A 22925-nucleotide genomic window follows, 5' to 3' on the forward strand; every position below is an offset into this window, starting at 1 on the left:
CAACGGAAGCACAAAAATATTAATTTTTGTATTGACCAGAAATGGACCCCTGGTGGTTTTAAACCTTCAAGTTATTGATCACTGCGCCGCCTCAAAGCAATTTTCTCTTTTGAGTTTCTTCTGGCTCCTAGTTTCTCTATGGTTCCTTCATAGCTCTCTCTTTTTCTTTTTCTTTTTCTTTCCTTTGTGAGTGCATACACACACACACACCCACACACCTTTGCTCTCATTTTTAGATATTATTTCTTTTCCTGTGCCTCCATCCTGTCTCCTTCGCTGGCCGTCTTCAACTTCAACTCTCATTAAGATGCATTCCGCTTGTTTTTGCTTCTAGAAAGCGAAGGCGGCGTTTCAAGTGGAGAGTGCAATCAAGACCTGCCAAACACCTCCGTATAGTCACATCTACGCCACCCAAACACACACAATCTTACATTCTTCACTTTTAGCTCACTAACATAGACATGTGTGTGTGTGAGATGTGAATGAGGTATTCATATTCTCCAGAGTGGGAGGAGGCGGGAAGTAGGAGGTAGGAGGTGAGTTCGACCTGTTACTTCCTATAACCTCCCCCTTTCATCTCCGTGTCTCATTTGTAGTATGGGCTTGTTTCTTTTGATTGTCACTCAAACGTTGTAAATGTGTGTCTAGCTTTGATAAGAGCGCTCTAGAAAACGACACACAGAATAAAGAGGAACGTCATCATTAAGACGAGTCTGAGGATGAGGAAATCAATATTGAGACCTTTAGCAGAGAGACCATGTCATTTACTATTAATAACAGTTAATGACAGGTGCTGCCTGATGTATAAAGGTATTAGGGGTCCTGGAAGCTAATACTTAATCTACAGAAAAATGCTCATCATACTCTAGTTCAATAAACACGCAGAACAACAATCAGTACATACAGATACAGACACACGCACACACCAGTTGACCTCACAAATACACACAACTCCCCTCAGAGTCTCTAATTGCAAATGTGAAAGGAGAGAAACTTGAATAGGTCAGTTCAGGGGAGTCTAACTAAAGGGAGAGAGAGAGACAGAGAGAGAGAGATGGTCAGAGAGAAGAATAGAGATGAGAGACCAAAACAGGATCATAGCAATAAGACAGGAGCCAATACGCCACAAATACAAAGGAATGAAAATGCATCCATAAACCAATTTGTATGAGAACAACATATTTCACTTTTGAGGCACTCTTGTGTGTGTGTGTGTTTGTGTGTGTGTTCTCCAGAGGTGCTGGTGTGTGCTGAGCCCCGTCCTGCAGCTTTGTATTCTTTCCTGGCCTGCATGACCTCCTGTGGGAGTATGGGCGAACTATCGATCTCAAAGTCTTTCTCCCGAGTTTTGTTCTCCATGACAACCACTCGGGCACAGCGCCGCTTCACCTCAGCTCTCCCCCGACGCCTCCCCAACAGCAACTCAGATCTCAGCCTTTTACCACTCAGACAGCCCCACCATGTATTTACAGAGGTTGAGTGTCTATAGGCCAGCTAAGTTTTTGAAGTGATCAATCATCTGTGTGTGCGCTTGGATTATGTATGTATGTACATGTATTTCTGTGTGAGCATGAATACATGGCTGTGTGTACTTTGAGATTAGCAGAAGCGATAAACTAAACACTTACACTCTCCTCTCTCAGCTGCCGGGTGCTTTCGGCCTAATTATCCCTTCCCAAATCAAAGAAAATGGCTCCTGTTGCTTTGTGCATTCGTTTCCTCCTCCTCCCTCAAATTAATTGTTGGTGAGGTTCAAATAATGCAATGCTATATTCATTGTTGCAATGTTTACAATTGAACAATATTCCAGAATCTGCACCATAGGAAATGTAGATGTGCTGTTGGAATAATAAACAAGTTACCTTATATTTCATCAGTCTGGGTTTGTCTGTGTGTCTAAATCAGAGCAGATCTGCGTATGAATGCCAGTAAGCAGAGATGAAAGTAAAGACTCTGGTAAACACTGATGCTGTTGATGAATGCAGATTGGGTTCTTTTCCTGCCCTCAGCTGAACCCATTGGATACTTTGTGGTTACCTGAGCTGCAGGTTACAAGGTGTGTGTGTGTGCCAGATGTGGTGATTGACAGGAAGGACAACTTGGTCATCCTTCAGTGAAACATGAAAGTTAAGGGTTATGGGATGTTCTTACAATGTACTTAAACTGATAGATATGAATGTCACTCAAATGTAAATCAGCTACAAATTGGAGCTCCTCAATGTGAAAAGTGCATGTGGAAGAAAAGTTAACCCCCCATCTCCTGTGAAAATCCCAAATCTTCCTCGAGGAACAACACACTGTCGGCCAGTCAATCTGCTGGGTGAGTGGCAGCAGAAGCGGTGACACAATTACAGAAAAAAGTGTTCCTGTTCATTTTCAAGTATTCAAAATGAAAATCAATGACTTGATTGTGCTCTAAACACCAGAACTATGAAAGCTGTCACTCCTCAGAAGACTAATGACAGTTACAGAAAACATGGGATTTCTGTATTTAAAGGTTATGGAAGTGACATTCTACTCAAGGGAATGAATGTCTTTGCATTCTAAACCTTTTAAGGACTTAATAGTGTATATTTTTCTTACATAATCTTTAGCCCACCTAAAATGGTGGAAATTACTAATTCCTCCCTCACTGTTATTCATTGCACCGTGTCAATTATACACCACACTAAAACATACTGATTTTAGTTTGCATGTTGGCTTTTCAAAGTACACAGCGGTTTAAATGATATTTTGTATGAAATCTGGAAACGGAACCAGTGTTGCTAAGCAACAAAAGATCATGATGTGTACACATGGAACCATACATCCATTTTATCCATTTCTTTCTTTCAAAACTTATTGTCGTCTCAGATCTACCTCGGTCAAAAAGACTATTAGTTACTCACAAAGATGCACTCCTCCCCTCTTTCCCCCTGGTTCATCATGTTATTGCTGTTTCCATCGTCAGTGGGGAGTCAGACACGTGTTTTCACCTGCTGGACTTCCGTTTCTCAGAACCATTTATGGCTTAAATGACTCGAGGATTGTATTTTATATTTGGCAGTCAAGGTTCTGATCTATCAGGCGATCCGCGTTGAATCCAAGATGACGTGAGCGAGAGAGCAATTTAATTGGGTAACAGAGCAGAACCCAGCAGACATACAGTACAAACCACATTAAATACAAATAGTGGCCACTTTATTAGATACACCTGTGCAATCCAATCCAATATAACACCCTTGCTCTGAATCCTGCCTTTGTGAAGGTTTTGAAAGGTTTTCTGTCCCATCATGAACAGTCATGGGCTGGACAAAATATTGGAAACACCGCTTTACAAGCCAAACTTGTAATCTCAACCATGACCACAGCAATTACCATAAAGTTATGTTATGTAGGTTATGTGGTGTGCAGCTTCTCACCCAGTAGGAGATCAGAAGCTGTGGGGAGGAATGTTGGAGTTTACAGCTCAAATGGGCAAAATGGTCTGATTTATTTATTTATTTCGATGATCTGACAGAGATCATAGGTAAACATAGTGCAAATTGACTGCCGTCTGCCTGGATGCATTTGTAATCGATGGTCTTCGTGCAGTTTTTGGAGATCTATGAAACCGTCTCCTGTGTTATTGGAGCAGCCAGTTGCATCAATATGTTATCGTTGTGTTTGAAGTTTGAAGTTGCAAAATATGAGCTGTTAGACCAGAAAGGCTTCTTAAATATAACTGTGCTCCAGACTCAGCCGAGCCGTACTCTCATATCAGGAGCATGTGTTTCTGTGCTGGTGTTTGTTTATTCCTTGTTTTTTAGACCAAACCGTTCTGCAGCCTCTGCTCAAGGCATCTTTACTGGCATCTGCAGCTGTGAGCTTATCAACCGTCTATGTGTGTGTGTGTGTGTGTGTGTGTGTAACCTCAGTTTGACATATGCTGTTGCAAAAGCTGCTGCTGCTGCGTTTCGTAGTATTTTTTTTTCTATCGCTAGCCAATGACGTATGCACAAGGTCAACTGGGGAGAGCATCTGGTGGATGAGAGACAAAGTATTTGAGGAATGTCGGGGAGCAGCTGTGCACGTACACACACACACACACACACACACATGCACAAAACCACACAGAGGCAGAGAAAGAGAACAAGAGACACACACAAAATACATTCCTTTACACAAGTAAATGCAGTTAAATTCTCTCTCACTCTCAATTTATGTCACATGTACACACACACGCATATATGCACACACACACAAACAAGCCATACAAAAACACTCTAGTGTAGTAACAACATCCACTGATAGGAGGCGCTTTAGGACTGTGGAAGCTCTCTAGCCAATCGGCTGGCAGGTTGTTTGGAGACCGGCTTCCCACTGGCACGGCTCTCTTTCCTCCGGTTTCTCCCGACGGTCGTCGTCTCCTCTCCATCTCTCCGTGTCTCTGGATCTCTCCCTTCCCCCACATCCCCGTCCTCTTTTCTGGGATTAAATTGGCTTCTTCTGCCGGCTGGAGTAGCACTGGAGAAACAGATGCTTGAGGACGGCGGGGATTTGCCAAGGCAAGCAGAAGAAGATGTGCGGTGGTCAGTTAGGAAGCTAGAGGACGCCGAGGAGGACAGGCGGTCTGTGGATGCATACCTGTGGAGAAAGGAGGGAGCTGTTTGACCAGGATTTGGGCCAACCAGCTGCTGATGAGGTGCCCGGACTGCACTGCCTTTTTTTCTGTCTCCCTCTCCTTCCCTCTCTCCCCCCCCCCCCCCCCCCCCCCCCCTCACCCTCTCTGTCTGTCTCTCTGTCTACACACATATGTCTGCATGATAGTGCATGTGTGAGTATGTATGTATGTGTGTGTGGCTGTGCACGGCAAAGATATGACCGACGGCTGTGTGATTGTGCTGTGATGTGGTGTTTACCCATGTCAACCTGAACGCTGCGACAATCCTAATGTTGTTAATCAAGCTTTCATCTCATCTCCCTTTGTTGCCTCTCCTCTCCTCTCCTCTTCTCTCCTCTCCTCTCCTCTCCTCTCCTCTCCTCTTCTCTCTTTTCCTCTCCTCTCCTCTGTTTGTGAAGCAATTCACCACAACGCTTCTCAGCCGAGCTAAAATGGTGTCAGTTTACATAGGGTGGAATTTTGAAGGACTCGTGACTATAGAACCACAGGGGTGCTGTCACTCGTGTCAGTAACATAGATCTGTGTCAGTGCAGTGGAAACCCATGTAAAGACATTCCACTCGGATGGCGGCGCCGTATGTTGAAGGGTTTTACGCTGCATTAATCTCAACGGGTAGGCCGACCGCTGTCAACTCAATTTGGCAGGAGGTGACTCGAGTATGCATGAATGAGAAGACATGTCTGCCGTTTGTAAATGAACGCCATGTAACCTCGTCCCATCCTGCTGTCAGATATGATAGTCTTGCATACCGAATGTTGTGTGGAGAATAAGTTCTCCTCCTCTGATCCTCCTGGGCCCCTTGGGTGCTAGATGATGGGAGGAGAAACGATTCATGGACATTATCATACAGTGTGTCTGTGTGTGTGTGTGTGTGTGTGTGTGTGTGTGTGTGTGTGTGTGTGTGTGTGTGTGTGTGTGTGTGTGTGTGTGTGTGTGTGTGTGTGTGTGAGCTTTTGCTTTGTTGAGGCATACAGTATGTTTGGCATTTCCTGTGTTGTACTTCAGTGAGGCAGCTTGTTTAGCAAATAATCAGAGAGTAGAGATGAGGTGGTGTGAGCTTCTGTCCTCTGTGGGCCTTTGTCACACCACACACCCAACCTGCTGACATCGCACATCAAGCCCCAAGATACTCTACCCTGATGTGTGTGTGTGTGTGTGTGTTTGGTACCATTTTCTATTTTGCTCTGGTGTGAGAATTGATGCACACTGATGTCAACCTGAAAAAGGCAGATCACTCACAAGTGCCTGTAACAACAATTCTACCTTTGTATTGCCCCTTGCATACCTTACTCTGACATAATAGATCAATATGTATGACCTAATGCAACAATGTCAATGAAATGTTGCTCTTTTCAACAAATACGAGTTACTCATCGATGGAGGCAATGAGCTTGTCCTTGTGGAATAACAACAAAGATGAACTCTTCTAGTCTACCTCATTTTAGTAGAGTCATCAAATCATATAGAGCCTTAAGGCATTTGGGTCTGATGTCATAAACCGCCTTCGTTTGATGTGGAAACAAATGTCCCAATATGTTTCTGATCTGACAAAAGGGACCCAATCCTGCACGGATCAATTTATGATCCACCTGCTGTCTAGAAGGATGAGTAATGGTTTTGATCAGTTGAGATGCTAATGATCTTAATTTCTGCACCTAAGTGAGTTTGAAAAATGTCCCACATTTTGCCCAGCGAGGGCAAAAATATCTGACCCCAAACAAAACAATTTCATGGACTTAATACAGGAATGAATGTGTTGCTACTCAGTGTCACAGAATCAAATTAAAGCTGATGATAACCTCTTTTTTCATGTGTGTGTGTGTGTGTGTGTTTAGGAGGCGTGGTTGATAAGGATTTACGGCACTACCTCAACCTGCGCTTCTCCAAGGGCTCAGTGGACCACGACCACCAGCAGATCATCAGAGACAACCTCTACCTCCGCACCGTTCCCTGTGAGTTCCCCTCACGTCCTCCCTCTCTCTGTCTCTCTGTCTCTCTCTGTCTCTCTGTCTCTTTCCGTCTCTCTCTATCTCTCTCTCTCTCTCTCTCTCTCTGTCTCTCTGTCTCTCTGTCTATCTTTCGCTCTCTGTTACTCTGTCTCTGTCTCTCTCTCTCTCTGCTTCTCTCTCTCTGTCTCTCTGCTACTCTCTGCCTCTCTCTCTCTGTCTCTCTGTCTCTCTGTCTCTGTCTCTCTGTCTCTCTCTCTCACTGCTTCTCTCTCTCTGTCTCTCTGCTACTCTCTGCATCTCTCTCTCTCTGTCTCTCTGTCTCTCTGTCTCTCTGTCTCTGTCTCTCTGTCTCTCTCTCTCACTGCTTCTCTCTCTCTGTCTCTCTGCTACTCTCTGCCTCTCTCTATCTGTCTCTCTCGCTTTCTCTCTCTCTCTCTCTCTGTCTCTCTCTCTCTCTCTGTCTGTGTCTCTCTATTGCTTCACATCTCTAGTTTCAGTCTTTGGTGTCAATCTGCTCCTTCTCCTCTGCCTCCCTGTCCTCCCTGTAATTGTCTCTATCATTGTCTTTCTTTCGCTCCTCTTAAATATTGTTTTCTTGATTGTGCTCCTCCCTCTGCCCTCCCCAGATAGCTGTCTCTCTCTCTGTCTCTCTCTCTCCCTCTTTGCCCTCAGGATATTGCCCTTGTGTTTCTTCATCACACACATGCCCCTTGTCTGTCTCTCTCTCCCTCTCCGTCTATCGCTCCCTCTTTCCCTCCGTCTTTCTGCTGCCGAGCTTTCAGCCTAAGGTTTCCACGGCAACCACCCTCTTGTCTCCAGGCTTGCGTTGCCGTGACGCCCTGCCCCCCTCGGCACACGCAAATCATGCACAACACACACGCACACAGATGCACAAAAAAACTTAGCGTGTCATCACATTAGATGCAACCAGCAAATTACAAAGATGAGACGGCATGTTTGCTCTCCATCAGTCTGTCTTCATTATCGGTTTGTTTTAGCTGTATATTAGAATTAATCACATTTATCACATGCTGGACATTGATTTCGTGACACAGTGTATCACTGTACTGTTGTTGTGTGTTTGTACACACAGAATGTCCTTGTGTTTGAGGCACTTGTGTTTCCTTGAGTGTTTGTATTTTCAGTGCAGTTGCCTCTCTGGGGACAATGTCACTGCATGACTGACACATTGAGAGGCTACTCTCCCCAGCAGCGCCCCCTCCTGTCTGTACACAGAGCAGCTCGTGAGTCAGCTCCTCTGGAGACGGGAGCAGCTCTCTGACGGTTAGCTCTGCAGACGGACTCAACCTCTCTCCTCGGGCTCAAATGTCACATTTTTAAGGCTGCATCATTTATTATATTGCCAGCTGCACTGTTTTTTGCAAGTAAAGGAGGTTGAGTTGATGCTCAGTGCACTAATCAGCCGGATTTGTGGGTTTGTGGAAAGGCACCACCTTGCCTGAGGAAGGAACTGTCAGAAAGCAAAACTGGAATTTCTGGTATTCTTGAATGGTATTTTTCTCATGATAGTTTATTATTTATATATCACAATATTTCAGGTTAATTACTTGGCAATGATATTTGATGGTGATAGAGTGGTGGGTAGAGATTAAACCTGAATTGGCACAAATTTAAGACTTGCTTTAGGTAGAACGCAAACATTTTTCAGTTCCTGAGTATTTTACCCACAAAAGAATCACAAAGTAAAGGTTACCTGATGTGTTTCCTCCTGTGTGAGCGGATCACTCTCCCTGTCTCACTGTCCTCTTAGAACACTTGAAATATTAAAGAAACTGCTGTTTTGACGGCAGCTGCACAGCGTCCAGTTTCCGTTCGTGTAGTGCAGGTCGGTCTGTCACTGTTCATTCATCACCGCAGAACCGCCCCGCAAAGTACTTTCTTATTGGAATAGTCACTTTCTTGGTATTCACCAGATGTTTCTGCTCCAGGTGATGGAACATGAGTTGTTGTGTTGCCACCTTCTTCTCATGCATGCTATGGAAATGCATCAACACATCCTCACAGCTCAATATCATCAACAGGAGATAATAAATAGGGATTGTTTTTATCGTAGAACCAAAAGTACAGGTATTGTAGTCAAGGATACGATTGGTCACAGCACTACTGAGTGGTTCTACTGTGCTGCGTGTCCTCTGCCGGTGTGTTGAGGCGATGACACAGAAGTGATTGTTTAATACTCTCCCACAGCTGCACAGTTTCTCTCTCTCTCTCTCTCTCTCTCTCTCCACTCCCTCTCTCCTGTCGTCTTCAACTCTTTGCTTTCACACTTCACTCTCTCTTATGTTCCTTGTGTGTGTATGTGTGCGTGCGTGTGTGTGTGCATGTGTGTGTCCTGCCCTCTCGCCTTCTCCTTCCTCTCTCTCCGTCTCTCCACCTCATCCTTATTGCAATCTCACTTCCTTTTAATTTGAACTCCAGAACGCCTTGCCCTCCTTTCTGGCCTCTCTGCCGCTCTCCTGTAGTTTCTCCCCTTGTCGGCCTGTTTGCTGTGTAATAATGCAGTGAAGGCAGAGTGACAGGGTGACAGCTGAGGTGATGGGGGCTGGCTGAGGTTCAACACTGCAGGTCCTCGCACACTTCAGCCCCATCCAGGCCGGGAGAAGGCACCGGGCCCGGTTCGGCAGCGTTTTCGTAGCGGGTTTTCAATTATAGTCCCCCACCAATCTGTAGACTAGAGAGACAGTTATTCTGTGAGATGTGTGGACAATAATGACATCCCCATAATTAAGTGCCTATCACAAAGCTGATGCAGTGTAATGAAGATTATAGAAATTACAATAGCCAGACCTCCGAGCAAAGCTGTGCAGCTTTGAATCATGCACTGAATATTTCCATTCCGATTTAAATACATTTGGGTCTTCAATCTTCACAAGCTGGTGTCATTTGCCTTTGATCTGCAGGTCACCTATACCTCATGTAAGACTTTATACATGCTGTTTTATAAGTGAAGTATAAGTTCAGTGTGCCAGTATACTTGGGCTCATCAGTTTCATCACAACCAGACTTTCCAGGCCAGTTATAGGGGCTATATATGTTATAAGACACAAAACAGCTCTTAAGGACCAAACTGTGTTCAGTGTCCTATGCTGTGCTCACCGGCATACTCCGGTCACTCCGTCATTGTTTCTCGCTATGTCTTTTGAAGTGTACTGTGGCCTTAAGGGACAGGGGTGAAAATGAATCGGGGACCTCTTATGAACCGTGGACCTTTTTTCTGTGAACCTTTGACCTTTTTGCTGTGAGCTGACGATACTAACCACTAAATCACCAGGCCACCCTCCTCCCCCTCAATGTAAGAGCCAAAGTAGGACGCAAACCTATACCTATAAAGCCCATATAAGGGGTTTTCAAAGGAACCCAAAGCTTGTGGTCGGCTGTAGGTGGACTCAGTTTGAGACTCACAGAAGCGGGCCTTGCTCCACCTGCATGTGTAAAAAAACAGGGACGTTGGATGATCCGTGGTCGCTCGTGCCCGGCAGGCTGTTAGCTTTTTTTTTTTATAGTTTTTGGAGTGTTATAAAATCAGCGTTTTTCTCCCATGTCTGCATTGCTCTGACCAACCTGCCACTGCGAGTCTGTCAGCTTGACAAGCAGACGTCACTCTGCATCACAACATGCTGTCATGCCGAAGGACGTGGGAGGAAGTGTGTGTTTGGTAGAGAGAGAGAGAGAGAGAGACTAGAGTTATAGCTAGAAGGTACACACAGTGGCATTAGTCTTCCATGCTATTTCATAGGGGCGGGGAAAAATATAGATTCTCTTATGAAGCCTGATCATTCATATTTCTGAACTGCTGCACAGATATAGACTTGACACTTAAATAAACATTGTATTTATAGCTATTTAGCGATTTTGTTGACTGACCAACAACTCAAGAGCGAAGCAATGGAGCAGATTCCATTAATTACCCGAAAATGTTATACTAAAAGATGTTCAGTTTGGAGTGACAGCTTTTCTTCATTTTTTGTAATATTTCTAAGCAAGATGTTTAGCTTTACAAATCTGTGAAATTTCACATCATTGAATTCCAGTGCTTCCAGAATCGCACTACTTGAATAGAATCACAGTCCTATTCGTATTTGCCAGCGAGATATGATTGTAATATTGCATCGAGAGGGTTTGAAGTGTTTCTATAGTGTTGAGTCCAGACTTCCTGCTGTGTGTGTCCTCGTGTTTGTTTGTGAATCTTAACTTATTTGCATGTTTTCCCTCTCACACATTCACACTCAAATACGCATGCCAAACAATAGCAGGGATGCCACTTTGAGACACACACACACACACATGGTACGAAAAGAGAGGAAATCAAGAGGGGGGGCGGGGCCACTACATTGTGCAAGAGCGAATCAATGGCTGCAGACTTAATGAGAGATGCAGGAGACAACAAAAAGGCAGAGAAGTGAGATGGAGTCTAGACTTCACAGAAGGAGAAATGCTTCATAGGTCGCAGGTTGCAGCCTCGATAAGGTTTTCACAGCGTGACGGTCTGATTATCTAACTTCCAGAGTCTTTGAGATTAGAAAGCTGCCAGCATTTCATTTTATTTAGTGGGATCACATGGCCACTTCAGACGATAGGATGCTTCTGCCATAGCACCTGCTGCTGAGAAGGAAGCCACTTGGAAGCCGCTGTTTTTGTGCACATGAGCAGCTTCAATTACGAGTGTCGATTTCATATGAGGCAGGGCTGAGCTGAGCTGAGAGCGTGAGAGAAGGAAGTGGGACAATATATATAGGGACAAGGGGGGGAGGGGAAAGGAAGGGGGTGCGGTGAATGGCGATAGAGGTGAGGGAAGATGGATGTGGAGTTGAAGTCAGCAAAAGAGATTCTGCTGGGAGATGAAAGGAGGAGAGCGGAGGAGCAAATGGGACGAATCAGCTGGAGACATGCTGAGGGAAGGAGAGTGGATGGATATGTGAGAAGGAGAGCGTTGATGTGAGAGGATGGGAAGGGGATGCAGGGATGAGCTGCGCTAAGATGTGGGGAGTAGAGGGAAGGATGTGCGCTGAATGGGGGCAGAAGGAGATATGAAGGAGCGTCGTAAGTCATTCCCCCGAGGACCATCTCTCCTCCACTCAGAAGCATCAGTAAAAGGCTCTATAAATAGCTTAAGCATTGAGCAGCACGTTTCCAGAGTCAGATAGCCTATAAATACATACAGCTTCTGTCACTTCACATCCTCTCCCTCTGGATGCATGCTGGCCTGCAGCTCCTCGGCTTCCAGCAGGGAATCCTCTGCTGGAAACCACAGTGGAGGAGAAGATGAAAAAGACGCCGACGGGATCATGACCAAGGTGCTGAGGATGGTTAGAGCGATGCTGACAGGGATGACAGACGCTGCCGGTAGCAATAAAGAAGACTAGAATGACGATGAGATGTGTGTGGTCTTTCAACTTTGCACCTTGAAACAGAATATTGACACATTGGCTATTGATGGGTGGTTGCTATGCTATTGCTATGGTATTGGTGGTTGCTCAGTTGTTCCTAGGTGGTTGCTATTGTGTGCCAAGAGGTTGCCAGGGTTGCTATAGTGATTAGGGAGGTTGCTGAAGTATTTATTGAGGTGTTTTGGGTGGTTGCCCGGGTGACAGAGTGGTTGCTGAGGTAGTTGCATGGATGTTCAGGATGGTTGCTAGGTTGTTTGAAGGTGGCTACCATGCTGCTCCAGATGTTTGCTCTCGATTTTGAACTGTGTGCATTGCTTGTGTGTATCCGCATGCTATATATAGAGAAGAACAAAGATAACACTAGTGATCATTAGTTAACAATTAAATAAACCATTGAGTGATTTCTGCTTGGTGAGCACAGAAATGTAAAAAAATAATATACTGTTGTGATGTGCACAGGATGAGAGGGTTTGTAGTCTGTAGATGGATGATGTGCAACAACAAAAAGATAACTTTCAATTATAATGACACACTGCTCAAGCACAAACATATTTAGCATTTTCAGTTAAGTTGTGAATGTGAGAATCTGTGATTTCTATCCCTGCATCTGAAATCCCTGTGAAACTAAAACTGAAACGCCAATCTTATCAGTCGATTCTCACTTTGGAAGGGGTTTATTTGTAGCCGTAAACATTAAATCAATATTTTCAGTTCTGCCATGATAATTATGGTGGAATTGGGTGAGGTAACAGAGGAAAGATGATTTGTGTGTGTGTGTGTTTGCGTGCATGCGTGTCTTGCACAGTAGCATAGGTTGGTACATGTGTCAATGTGCATGTGACGTATGTGAACGCCTGCTGTTTATATGTCTGAATGAATGAATGTATGTGTTTTTCCGCTGTCACATTTATTATTCTGTTTGTGTGTCTGGATTTAATGGGCTGGGCTGATAAATGAATCATGGGTGCTGTTACACGCCGTTCTATCGGGTTTGTGTGTGATTTGGAGAGAGAGAGAGAGAGCGAGAGAGAGAGTTATCCCCCCCACATCAGGGACTCTCTCTCCTTTAAGGGGTGATTTGCCTGCTGGCTTGCCCATGTTAAAGGGCTGCTGACATGCTTTGATATGGTTCTTCGCTCCCTGCAGTTTGATTGGCACGCTGGATTAGCGTTGTTCCACACGAAAAAAGCCGTAAAATGGAAAATGGATTAAATGAATGAATGAAATGATGAATTAAAACAGCAAATATTGAACATGAAGAGTAAATTTGATATGTTTGCTTTTCATGTTAAGCCTTGGACAGGTTTCATCTCATCTCTTTACCTCTCCTCGCTATGATCCGCCCACTCTGCAGCTTATCACACCTTTTTATTATCTGCACTCCTGTATTGTGCCATGTTTCCTGCTATTTCTAAGATCCTGTGTGTGTGTGTGTGTGTGTGTGTGTGTGTGTGTGTGTGGTAAGTGCCCAGGTGCTTAGCAAGCAGCCTGTCCTGCAATGGTCTTCCTCACCCTGCATACACTGTGTGTGTGTGTGTGTGTGTGTGTGTGTGTGTGTGTGTGTGTGTACTGTATGGGTCGCATGCATCCTCATGACCCCTAGTGTCATCCTTTGTCACCCAGGTGTTCCTCAGGTCTCATTTCCATCATCACATGGGCCCCTCGGTTCAGGGGAAATTTCTCAATGTCACCCGGCAGGCAGCAGTGTTGCTACACACTGATCCACCATAACTAAGCGGCCTGTGCAGCCAATAGTAAACCTGACACTTGAAGATGCAGCAGTGTTCATAGAAATGCATTTATACAAGGGTTATATCCTTGAAAGAGTATTTATAGCTTGGATTCATACCGTTCCATAAAACATCAATAAATTCAGTTTTTATTAATAGAACAGTCTGGCCATGTGATGCAATATGTATCCTTTGAAATAGCAAAAACTAAACAAACTCCTAAAAAATGTAATCAAATATGAGTGAGCTTTGCTTCTTCCTCATCAATTCTTAATCAAATGCATTGCTTGCGCCCATATTATATGAGGTTTACTATATAGTATCATGTGTATACAGTAAATGTGTCCTACAGATCCTGCTGCCCAATCTCACGCCCATCCCACACACTATCCCTCTGCTGGCTGCGGCTAGACACAATCTACGTGGGCAGAGCATCCTCCAGCCTCTGAGAATGATTTACACTGGAGGAGGCGTCTCCAGACCCCCCCCCCCCCCCCTGCCCTCCTCGACAATTCTACCAACCTGCAACCCCATCAGAGTCGAGCCTGCCTGCGTAAGTGCAAAGCTGAATTACTCCGAGGTAACCAGGTGTGAGCTCTCTGTGGCCAAGCTGTGGCAGTAATTGATTGATGAAGTGCAAGGCAGCACGAAGCGCAGACCTGCAGACCCAAGGAGCTCCAGCTAAGGACCTTTGAGACAGAAACTTGTGAATCGGCTGTGTATGCACAATGGCCGCATGTCAAATCTGACACAAATATTATTTTTGTACACCTAGCGTAGTTGTTCCAGCTTGTTACCATGGCAAGACTGTGTTGCCAGGCACTGACGTGTTGTCGTGGTAGCAGACACTGCTGTCAGAGTGTTGCCATGCTGCGTCGGTGCGTCTGTAGTCTGGGCTTTGTAGTGTAAATAAGGATGCCTGTGTGTGCTCGATCATACCTCTCCTATAGAAATGCTGTCACACTTCACATCTGCCTCTCAGCCCTACCAGCTGTGTGTGTGTGTGTGTGTGTGTGTGTGTGTGTGTGTGTGTGTGTGTGTGTGTGTGTGTGTGTGTGTGCGTGTGTGTGTGCGTGTGCGTGTGTGTGTGTGAGATATGCAGTTAGAGGGAGAAACAAAAGAAGAGAGGGGAATAATGAGGGGGAAGAGGGAGAGGGTTAAAAGAGAGAGAATGATGGGATGGGCGAGCTTTGACAGAAGAACAAATGCACACAGATAGACGGATGATGGAGAGACGGAAAGAGACTGGGACTAAGGAAATGACGGAGACGGAACCACTGTGTGTTTGTGAGATAGAGAGACCGACAGACTTACGGACCAGCACCTGTCTGGAATTTCTTTTACTACAAATGAAAAGTTTTGAGGATTTGAACTTTGTCCCAATGGAGCTGAAGAGCAGTAAACAAAACAACACGTCTCAGTGCAGATAAGAGCCATGTGTTTATATATAAACCAGCCTCTACCTCACACTACATGCAGACATAATAAAGCAGTACATGAAGCCCAGGAGACAGGTATCAGATCTGTACCTGGATGTTTTAATCGTGGTTCCCCACAGCCTGAAGATCTGAGAGATTACTGTGGAGCACATTCACCTTTGGGAAAATATTTTTTGTCATTGATAGATATTTGTCTGTGGTACCTTAAGTCTCTATTCCCAATGCAAGCTGATGGCTCTGATGGATGATACACTCAAACCAGGAGGGGTTTGGGGGATTTTGACAAACAATCTATGTGTGTGCGCTGAGGCACAGAGCAGGGGACTCAGATGGGACGAGGTATACCCCGCTTCTCTCTGCCACATGACCGTTTCATCCCAGCCCTGCTGATAATTAACATTATTCAGTGTGTTACAAATATTCAAATAGGTGTCATTGTCAAATAATGAGTCTTTAAGCAAACATCTCTGTCTAAATTCCAGAGGAAATGAAGATAAGCTATAAGGATTAACTGCTGTAAAATACCCGCTGCATACTCCTCCTCTTCATCTCCTCATTCCCACACAAAGACGGTATCATTTGACCACTCCCCCACCCTTTATTATGATAATCAGTCCATTGATATTCTATTTTTAGCTCTGAATCTTCCCTGCTCTGCTTTTCCCTCTTGGTGACTTCCTGTCTAATTATACAAATGCAAACATTCCACATGAGTATGCACACACGTGCACACACTCATTTGCTCAAAACTCACTTGCAGGCTGCATAGCAAGGTTATCCACTCATGCTGTGCTCTCTCTCTTTCTCACTCTCTCTCTCTCTCTCTCTCTCTCTCTCTCATCTCCCCTTCTGTCTGTTTTCTGCTCTGTTGCTGTCTTTTTCTAGTTTTCTCTCCCTATTCCTGCCTCTCTCCTCCTTCTTCCACTGTATTATTTAGTGAAAGCCTTTTTCCTCTTATCATCTGACACCAAGCTGAGTTATTTCAGTATATCAACTATTTTAGCCTTTAGCTCCAAATGGACTTTTCTTGTTATGTTTCGACGTAATCTCTCTCTCTTTCTGTGCGAGATTTAAGTCGTTTCAGCCATGGATCTCTCACACTCCTACTCACAGCATCGCATAAGAGAGGCTTCGTTACATTGGCTGATTGCAATGCAAATACCATGTTTGGCTCATAGCTGACTTTCTCCTTTATTAGCCCAAGCACAACATCCAATCAATAATCAACAGCAGCAGTGCTTCTGGCACAGGGAAGCTTTACTGCCTCCTCACAGTGTAGGACTTTGGTATTTCTTAATTGTGCATCTGTGCAGCTAGTCTTGCTTTAGTTTGTTATTTTTTTAAGCTCTTTTGGGGGGGGGGGGGGTTATGGTTTTATATCCAGTGTATGTGTGTATATATACACTGTGTATGTATTTACTTTATATATATATAAAAACAGACTCCCCTGAACTGAATTTAAAATGAAGAAGTCTAGGATGCTAGATCAATGACATGTCCTGTGGATCTGCTACAGGATTTTTCATTTATAGGAGGAGAAAAACAGAGAAAGAAAAGTGGGTGGATAGCAACAAAGTTGGAAAGGACAAAAAGAGTCAGACTGGGTCTATTTTCAACTATGGATTTTGCTGAGGACAGCATTCGTTTTAATAAATAGGTTCATTTCACAGTTTCTTCGTGGTTGTTATCTAAAGGTAGAAAGAACAGAGACACAGAGGAGGAGGGGGGGGAGGTAATGTACTAACAGTTCCAAGAAGAAACCTTTGAAAGGGAAGGAACAAGGGAGGAACAGGGAGCCCATCTCAAGGCCAGATAGTCGATCAATAGTTCCAACTAAGATTCAATAATCTGTCTTTCTCTCTCTCTCTCTCTCTCTCTCTCTCTCTCTCTCTCTCTCTCTCTCTCTCTGTCTCTCCCTCCCTCTCCCCTGGTGTCGATTGAAGGTTCTGTGTGGAGCAGGCCATCAGCAGGTTATCAGTATTCCGGCAGGCTGTGCCGACTCTGGTGTGGGCAGAGGAATAATTTCATTCTGATCTTATTGATCAATAACAGCACCCAGAGGAAGGGGACTCGCCCGGCCAAACAGGCTGAATTGCTGTAGCTCTACTACTGCTGCATGGTCGGTCCTTCAGGGCTCTATGAGGGGTCGTGTAGAACTTAAATACTGTGACACTCTTACACTGACTACTGAGACACTCTCACACATACTAGTGAAAGGCTCTTACGTTTACTAGTATACTTGAAATCACTTAAATGTTTCCTAGTAAAATAAGGATTACAGAGTATGTATGTATGTATGTATGTATGTATGTATGTATGTATGTAAGGATAGGCAGTAGCTCAGTGGGTGGAGCTTCCGCTTGGGAACCGGAGGGTCGCCGGTTTGGGTCCCTGCCGAGGTGCCCCTGAGCAAGGCGCCGAACCCTCAATTGCTCCCCCCTCTGCGAAGGGTGGTAATGTAATGTAAGTCGCTTTGGATAAAAGCGTCTGCCAAATGATCGTAATGTACAGTATGTATGTATGTATGTATGTGAAAGCGTTTCAATAGCGCAAGAGCATCCACTAGTAAATGTCAGAGCATTTCAATAGTAAGAGTGTTCTCAGTAGTATATGTAGGAGCGTTTCAGTAGTATGCGTCAGAGTGTCTCAGTAGTGAGTGTAAGAGTGTGTCAGTATTCAAGTCCTACATGGCCCCTCATAGCGTGGCTCATGAAGTGGGCTTTTATAATGATCCATGGTGCTTGTTAATATAGGACTATATAATATGGAATACAGAAGTAGTGTGGATTGTATATGTGGTGGCCAATCCGATTCAATCTAATATAACACCCTGCTGTTTTGCTTTTGTAGACCTTGTGTTAGAGAGGTATTCTATCATAGATGCAATTATTCTGTCCAACCCAATCACACACACAGGTTGGACAGAGTATTATAAACACTATTCAATACAATACAGTCTTGTATAACAGCAGCCCTAACTTTGGTTGTAACAATTTCCACAGAGTTCAATCTACACCTCTCTGACAAAAACATCATCAGTTTGACAAAGGTAAAGATTTACAAGTGTGGTATTACCATTATTTTAGGCCATAGACAACCATTCAGACTGCTTATACTGTTTTAGCACTAGGTTAACACTCTCTACCATTGGATGTGGATTGCTACAATTTGGATCGGGTGCTCAGAAATGCATTTTCAGATAGGAGCTATATTTATCCAGGTGCTGCCAGGTGCCTAGTAGGGCTAGAGATAGACAACTCCCACCGACAGCTAGAAAAGGTCAAGCTGAGCTATGCTATTTTATGTATGGTTCCCATTAATCTCCTAATCTAAAGAAAGATAGATAGTGAAGCTGCTATGGTTGGGTGTTCAAGGATTCCGATGCTAAAAACGCACAGAGAAATGCAGGTTTTGGATGATGTTTGGCATATGAGAGAGAAATGTTTGTCCTTAGCGGAGGTTTGCGCTCCTTGCCTGCTTTTGTTTGCTTCTTGAATTGAATTGTACAGAAGTATCTAATGGAGTGGACAGTGAGTGAATGCGCACATGCATACATCCTTTCATACTCCCACAAACACACAATGGGCAGACACCCACCTGCAGTTTTGTGGGATTATAGTGTCCCACTGTTTTGTGATGGAGATTACCGTTGGCGCACTGGGCACTTTCCCAACATCTAGAGTCAGAAAGGCAAACACACAGTTGGGTAGACGCATGGCTCACTGGCACAGACATCGATTGGTACACACTTTAAGTCACACACACAGATCCAGTATTGGATAGCCTTATTGGGGGCTGTATACATTTGATTCCCTGGATACCACTTCCTATCTCATTAGGTGTTGCTAGGCTGTCATGCCTTTACCCGGCGGTAAAGTAAATACAGTAGAGATTGTTCAGCAGATGCACTACAGGAGCAAAGTAGTGACAGACGATCAATAGAGATCTAATGATTAAGATATCACACTCTGGGGAGACTTGTACTACACCCGATGACAACTCCAATTTAGAGTTTATGTGTGTGTACATGCATGTGAAATGCTTTTGTCTGCTTGGAATCTTGTACTACTAACCTTCCAATTACAACACAATCAGTCATGGAGTGTTTCTCACCTCTGACACCTCATGAGAACCTCTGATTGCCATTTCACCCGTGTACAAATGGACCGTTTGAAGGAAAACTTTACACTGTAGCCTTCAGCCTGACTGACAATTTGACAACTGCACAGCTGGATCAATCCCACTTGCTTCAGTCCTGGGAAAAGCAGTGAGAGTGGACTCCCTCTCTCCCTCCTCCCTCCCAGTGAGCGTTGATCAATGGAGGGAAGGAATCAGCACCAGTAGACGTCAGTGAGTGGAGTTGAAAGTCCACTTGGCACAGACACAAACACAGCACCTCATTAAAGGAGAAACTCCCATCGCTGCCGTCACATAGCTGAGTCTCAGTGCTGATGGAGATCTCTGGAGCTTTGACAGAGGAAGGCCTAATTGCTACACGGTAATATGGCCTCTGCATCCTGCTTGTTCAACAATAATCCAATGGACCCAGTATTGTTTGCTGTGTAAGGAGGTTTAAATTATGGTTGGTTGAAGTGGTGTATTGATTCGCTCATTACTAAAACAGCACTGGGTTGGCTTGTAGAGATGGAGTAATGGTGGTTTGATGCTTTCACCGTTCCTCTTGTTTCTTCTGTCTCTCACTGTCACTCACGCATAATCGTGTGACTGGATTTGGCTATCAGAAGTGATGACTCCTCACTCAGCCTCTTCTGTCCCACTTCCTGATCCCTCCTACTTCCCCTCATTTGCCTTGTAGCTTCAAATCTGCAAGCCTTTTTCTGTCCAGACCTTTTGTTTGTCAGTCTTCCTGCCTTTTCTTCTCAAGTGTATGGCTCTGTGTATGGTTCTGACGATCTCTCTCTCTCTCTCTCTCTCTCTCTCTCTCTCTCTCTCTCTCTCTCTCTGTCTCTCTCTCTCTCTCTCTCTCTCTCTCTCTCTCTCTCTCCAGGTACCACCAGGCAGCCTAAGGAGGGGGAGGTGCCCGGAGTGGACTACAACTTTGTGAGTGTGGAGCGTTTTATGGAACTGGAACAAAGTGGAGCCCTGTTAGAGAGTGGAACCTATGAAGGTGAGCAGTGGGGACACTTCTAGGAGGATGGTTTTTCGGAGTATGATGCTATATTTTTTTTAAGGTTTGTTCTTGTATTCTGATAAGGACACTAGTCAGGGCACATAATGTTATATGTGTAGTATCCTTAGAAAGGTTTCAGGGGTTCAGTCACAAAGAGACAATGTCTGTTTTTTGTTAATTTGATTGATCACATTGGTAAATTTCTATTGCTTTTGAACCTTGATGAAAACTAAGACACCAAATGAATAAAAAGTGGGTCAGCAGCTGCATCCTTAGCCAGTACGTAGTAAGATGTGCTACTGAACACATAGCTAATATAAGGAGACTGAGTGAAGGTTTTTACTTGAAAATGCTTCAACTTGCCAGTATTCTAAAATTAAACCAAGCTATTTCATCTCAGAAGTTCACTGTGTGGCACCGATGTGAGCTCAGAATAATACACATCCACATCCATTCATACATAGTCTCCACCTCAGGTCCCACTATTGTCTGGTTCTCACTGGGAACCAACTCTTCAGGTTTTCATGTTCTGAACCAATTTAGTTTCCTCTCAGATCGATTCAAAAGTAAGTCCACGAACTAGAACTGAAATAGCTGCAGTTTGGTAGTTGCATGTTTGGTACTGATGTTTGAATCTCACCTCTGTTCTGTGTCAGGAGTTTTGTGGAAAGGAGTCTTGTGCATCAGGTCACGTCTTGCAGCTTCCTCTGGTGGATGTTGAAAGGCTGTTTGATTACCTCAGCGTGAGTGTGTGTGTATGTGTTTGCTCGAAAGTATCATGCTGGATGAATGCCATGCCAAGTAATGTCAAGTCTCTGCATCTGTTTTCCTCCATTGTCAGGGATACATGTGCAGATGGAGGATTTGGTGGTTGATTTGCCTAGTAGCTGTGTGTGTGTGTGTGTGTGTGTGTGTGTGTGTACATGTGGAGTACACAATCTTTGTATTAGCCTTTTTGTGCGCTCCTCTCATGTTTGTCTGTCTTTGCTTGTTTACCATGGTTTCCCTTACATAGCGGTTACCTATCCCTACTGGGGGAAACTGTCTTTCTGGGTGGCTGCACTGGAGGCACTAAAGCTGTAAGTGTATATCTGTAAGGCACATTAAAATAAGAGAGAGACAGGCACCAATTCAGAGGATGACATTGCACACGGAGCACTGTGAGGGAAGTCTTCAGGGTAATTGCACTGCGTGTGTGTATACAAAAGAGCTTATGGACGTGATGTGAGATGAGTCATAGCTGGATATTGAACTGTGCTTGAAGCCAGCGTGCCTTCAGGCTAAAGCAGACACATAGCAGTTCGGGGGAACGTTACGTTAAAAAAAAAAACAGTGGGGCGTATGAGGAAGAACTCAGGGTGATCTTCTCCCAGCATGCTTTATGCTCTGTGAAGCACTCTTTTCGCACATCACTTCAGGTTGTCTGTGTTTTCACTGGAGTGCACTTGCTGTCTGTTGGCAGGTTCAAACGCATCTTTCTTTACGTACCGACCAGGCTGTGCGCTTTTATGTTTCTATTATGATGTGATGATTCTGTTTGGTCGGCAGTGTGTGTGTGTGTGTGTGTGTGTGTGTGTGTGTGTGTGATGAAAACTTTCCCAATAACCTCCCTGGATGTGATGATAGGAAACTCACATCCCTGGACTCTTTAGTGCTGATCCTTCTTTTGTCCATTATTGCTGCCTCCTGGCCTCTTCTTTGCTCAGCCGTTGTTCCTGTCCTCTCCTCTCCTCTCCTCTCCTCTCCTCTCCTCTCCATGTTTTCTCGTCCTCTCTTCTGTGAAAATCTCCCTCTTTCAACTTTGAGGATTATGAACTAAGGCATCTCTGCCTCTCACTCATACTCAATATTTAATCACAAACTATATTTCCCCTGACAGCGGGGATCTTATTTAAATTTCAAATAAAAGTTTTGCTTTATTGTGGTTTAAGAGCAAATATTACGAGGAAAGCATGAATGTGGCAGCTCCTGTGATTCATAACCTGAATCACACAAGCTGCCACGTCCATTTAAAAGAGAGTGCAACACTTTGATATCTAACAATGCTCTCATACTCAGTCAGTCTACCTAGAGACCTTTGTGTGTTGTCCTCTGTGTCTCTGCAACCCTTTCAGCAGTTTCAGTTACAGTGGATGTGGAATGAGGTCAGCACAAATGGTGTAGATGATTCCACTTCTGTAACTCAGCTGTAAGAAATGCTGTTATATTTCGGATGACTAATACTTTGTACGGTGTGAAGCATCTGTACGGGCGTTCGCCACATTTGTCACAGCAGCATCTGGCAGCATGCAAAGGACCGCTGAGAAAATATGTAACAGCTAAATATATAACAACCTGGATATGAAGGGAGTTGTGTCATGTTTTTGGTGTAAGGATTCATTCAGCTGTGTTCTAATTGGGGGTTTGGTAGATACTTTCACATATTGTGTCTTCTGTTTCTGTGCAGTTTTGTAAGCACCTGTTTGTAATGTTAGGGCTCCAAATAAACCTGCAGGTGTGGAGTGGCGCTGCTAAGATTGTGTTCATGAAGGACAGGCGCAGTTTTGGTACCTGCCCACTGGATTCTACTCTTGACACCATGAAAACAAAATCTGATTTCATGTTTCAGAAATTCAGCTCACAAAGG

The 22925-nt window shown here is 44.4% G+C and overlaps 1 protein-coding gene across 1 annotated transcript in view; it reads left to right on the forward strand.

Moving 5' to 3' along the window:
- The window catches only part of magi2b (membrane associated guanylate kinase, WW and PDZ domain containing 2b), a 61404-nt gene that overhangs the window by 7705 nt on the left and 30774 nt on the right, over window positions 1-22925 (forward strand). Inside the window, exons 2-3 of the mRNA XM_076142133.1 lie at window positions 6478-6594; window positions 20177-20296. Coding sequence (XP_075998248.1) covers window positions 6478-6594; window positions 20177-20296 — 237 coding nt within the window. The remainder of the gene's footprint in view (window positions 1-6477; window positions 6595-20176; window positions 20297-22925) is intronic.

This window comes from Genypterus blacodes, unplaced genomic scaffold, assembly GCF_046128005.1.
Source record: "Genypterus blacodes isolate CSIRO-AG114 ecotype Tasmania unplaced genomic scaffold, CSIRO-AGI_Gbla_v1 ptg000021l_1, whole genome shotgun sequence".
Classification (NCBI taxonomy): Eukaryota; Metazoa; Chordata; class Actinopteri; order Ophidiiformes; family Ophidiidae; genus Genypterus; species Genypterus blacodes.